Genomic DNA, 3,676 nt, shown 5'->3' on the forward strand with positions numbered 1-3,676 from the left:
TGAGTGGGCATTGGTTTATCAGTGGAAAATCTTGAGCTTTATCCATTTATATTTGCATAGGTATAATTAATGGGAGAAAGAAAAGGGTTTCAGTTAAAGACAGGAACAGAAAGTACAATAAGTAAATATACTCTTAGGTTGTATTACTAGAGGTAGAGATTCCAGCCTGAGGAGGTGAATGTTAATGGTACTGCTGCACCTTGCACTATGTTTTGTCTGGCTTGCTTTAAGAAGGACAGGGACAGATAGAAAGATGACCTGCTTGAGGCGTGTGATGAAAGAGGGGCTGGGTGCCATTTGGCCTTGGGAAGAGTAGATTTTAGGGGAGTGGTGAGAGCTGCCTCTAAATAACCATGGGGCAGAGAGAGCACTTGAAAGACAGCCCCTCTCTGCCCTTTCTACTTTTACTGCAGATAGAGCCGTTTCCGAAGAGTGCTTTGGATTTCGGGATTCACTTTCCTTGGTTTTCCTTCCTGAACCAGCTCTGCTTCTGCCATCCGCCGGGTCACCTGAAGCAAGAGGTGTGGTCAGCTTGGGATCGGGTCCCTAGGGGAGCTGGTGTGGTGGGCTTATAGGGAGAAGGTTAGAGAACAAGGGAGGTGTATCTCCATGTCCTAAAACAGGAGAACTTTATTGTCTCACCCTCTGCCATAATCTTTATGGAATCATTGGTTAGACATTCTTGTTATGTTTTTTCTAATCCACCGTAAAACCATATAACCATTAGAAGAAAAAAAGTTTGCTCAACCAATGATTAAACCTATGGGTTTTGTTTACAGAAATTTATCTGTATTTCATCTAAATTATTTCACTTACTCTGACATTTGGAATTTCCTGCTTTAGGGAAACTCATTGCTAGGAGGTGGGTATCCTAGTTTCTGTGTTGGGACCTAGGTTGGATTTGGGCTTGGGGGCAGGAGAGGGGGAAAACGCAGACAGGTTTGGAAGAGGCTCAGCCTCCCTGCTCAGGCTGGGTGAGGGTTCCAGGTAGCTTGTCCCAACTCACCTCTGTCAGAAGCTCCAGGATGGGTCCTCTCCTCTCTGTGAACACATCAACCAGGGTTTGGATGAAGCAGGAGCCCTCTTTGTCGTGTCTGTACGCGATGTACCCTAAGGATTCCAGAGAAGAGGGCTCAGGAGAGCTCCGATGGGAGTGGGAGGATTGGTGTGTGTGGTGCGAGAGGCCCTGGGAGAGGGTGGGTTTTGGAGGAGCGTGTTAGAGGTCAGGAGTCAGGAGTGGTGTGCAAGGAGGAGGAGCAGGAGGCCACCCTGTGTCAGCTGGGAGCTCATACCCTCCACGGTGGAGTAGACTTGGAGGATGTCCGTGTATGTTGGGATGGTCTGGGGACTGTCCTTTGTGATCAACACCATATCACCTCCACTTACTGTTTCACCGGGGTCTCTTTGTTCTGAAGAGTCAAGAAGAGGACAAGGCAACGTCAGAGAAAAAGATGGGGAAAGGAGGTCATCACGAGACAGACTGGCACACCAAGGCTTAGCTGGGGCTCTGGATTAGGTTAGGCTGGGTTAGGAACACAAACGCCGTGTTCTTGGCTTTGTCCGTACCTCCTCGACAGGCCTGCACGATGTACACCTTAGGCTTGGCTCGCAGGGCCCGGCAATTCTTGTTGTTCAGAACCTCGAAAAGGTTTTCCAGCTCCACCATTTGTCCGTCCTCCCCCTTGAGGCGACCTTCTAACCCATGTGCCATGAGCACCACAAAAGCACAGCTGATGGGGTCATCCCGGGCATCCATGGCCTGCTGAAAATTGTCCAGCTCTTCCTGGAATTGCTGGAGTGAGAGGAATGGCCAGACTCAGGGGTGGCCCCAGAGCCCACCTTCTGGTCCAGCCCTCTCCCTCATTGGCGTGGGGCTGGCAGCACAATACCTGGGCGGTGGGGTCTCTCTTCATGGTGCTCTCAAATCCCAGCTGCTGGAACATGCGTTCCAGAGCATCCAGGTCCGCCTCTGAACCTTCCCGGGCTTTGGTGACGCACAGTGTCAGGGCTAAGCGGGCGCCTGACATGTCATATACCTCCTGGGCCAAGAGTTGACAAAAATCATCAAAGGGATGAGGAAGTCAAGGAGAAGCAGAAGATGTGGTCCAAAGAGGCCTGGGGTTTGGGTGGTTGGGTTAAATATAGGATGCCCAGTTACATTCAAATTTCAAATTAAAAAAAAAGTGTTGTTTTTATTTTGTTTTGTTTTTTTAGTATGAGTATGTCCCAAATATAGCATGGGATATAATTATACTATAAGATTATTTGTTGTCAATGTGAAGTGCAAATTTGAGTGGGCGTCCTTTATTTTTATTTGCCAAATCTGGAGATTTAACCTGGGATTTGACTCTGTTTTAGCTCTTGGGGAAGTCACTGCTCCCATCTGAGCCTCAGTTTTCAAACATAGACAATGAGTGTGTTTCTAGGGGATTGTGAAGGTCCCCTCCAGCTATCACACTGGTGACTTTGGCTCTCTCTCTGTCCTTCCCAAGAGTGTTCTGAGCATCATTCTCTCATATAAAGAGGTCTCAGAATTTCTGAAGCTAATACTGAGATCCCACCTGGTTCTGTCTGAGGAAGACAGATATTGGGGTCAAAATTTCTTTTCTTATCTTCACTATCAACCATAGTGATAGGAATTTGATTGTCAAGACAGATACAGCGGGTACCCCCGCCCCAACTTGGTTTCCATCTCTGTGTTTTTTTTCTCCATCTGAATGATCACAGAGCACCTTCTAGCTCTGAACACATATCATGATTTTTCACCCTCTCCACTATCTCTGAAACATTAAGCTCCTCACCTTCTCTCTATCCAGATGCTCCCACCCCTCGCCCCCAAACTGCACCCAGCCCACCTCCTCCAAAGGCCGAGGATTGCTCATGTTTCCTCTGATTCTCAGTCCGGCTCTCAGCACTCTTGGCTGATCCTGGGGGTCAAAAGAAGATAGTTTGAAGGTCTCTAAGGGAAGGCAGAGGGGCTCAGGGAACAGACTAATTTGTCTATCCAGATTTTTGTAACTGAATAGAAACCCAGTGGTGGGGACTTGGTTCATGGTCAGACCAGGGCAAGAGATGACAGTCCGTGAAGCATGGCTTCTCTAGTGTGACACTCCAGTGGTGTCTTCCATCCTTGGATGCTCCCAGAACACCTGCTAGGCTGACCCTAAAATGCCATCTCCCTGGAATTTTCCTTATCCCTCCCTCAGGACACTCACTAGTTGTGACAGACTGGACTTCTCCCCCTCCCCTCTCCCCCCTCCCAAGGACCTGGACTGATGAGGAAGAAAGAGCCCCATGTACTTCCCTTTGCTGCCCAGGAGCTGACTGGGGAGACATCGACAGGGAGATGCTTTGGGATTGGGATTAAAAAGGGAATGTCCTCAAAGTGGGGAATACTGCTTTGGAACTGTCCCAGTTTGTCTCTAATCTAAACAGATCAATGTGAGACAGGAAGCCATCACAATCCTAGAGGAGAGCATAGGCAGTAACCTCTTCGACATTGGCCACAGCAACTTCTTCCAAGACACATCTCCAAAAGCAAAGGAAACAAAAGCAAAAATGAACTTTTGGGACTTCGTCAAGATAATAATCTTCTGCACAGCAAAGGAAACAGTCCACAAAACTAAGAGGCAACCCACGGAATGGGAGAAGGTATTTGCAAATGACATTACAGATA

The 3,676-nt window shown here is 48.1% G+C and overlaps 1 protein-coding gene across 1 annotated transcript; it reads right to left on the minus strand.

Moving 5' to 3' along the window:
* Nucleotides 1–404: 404 nt before the first annotated feature.
* On the minus strand, nt 405–2,882 carry CASP14 (caspase 14). Its single transcript, XM_045778414.1, has 6 exons — nt 2,856–2,882; nt 1,890–2,039; nt 1,567–1,792; nt 1,293–1,409; nt 1,007–1,110; nt 405–509 (listed from the first exon to the last, which is right to left on the minus strand). Exons 1-6 carry the CDS (start codon nt 2,880–2,882, stop codon nt 405–407), a joined length of 729 nt encoding a protein of 242 aa, XP_045634370.1.
* Nucleotides 2,883–3,676: the final 794 nt, after the last annotated feature.

Source organism: Ursus americanus, chromosome 14, assembly GCF_024610735.1.
Source record: "Ursus americanus isolate L20-20 chromosome 14, mUrsAme1.1.p, whole genome shotgun sequence".
NCBI classification, from domain to species: domain Eukaryota; kingdom Metazoa; phylum Chordata; class Mammalia; order Carnivora; family Ursidae; genus Ursus; species Ursus americanus.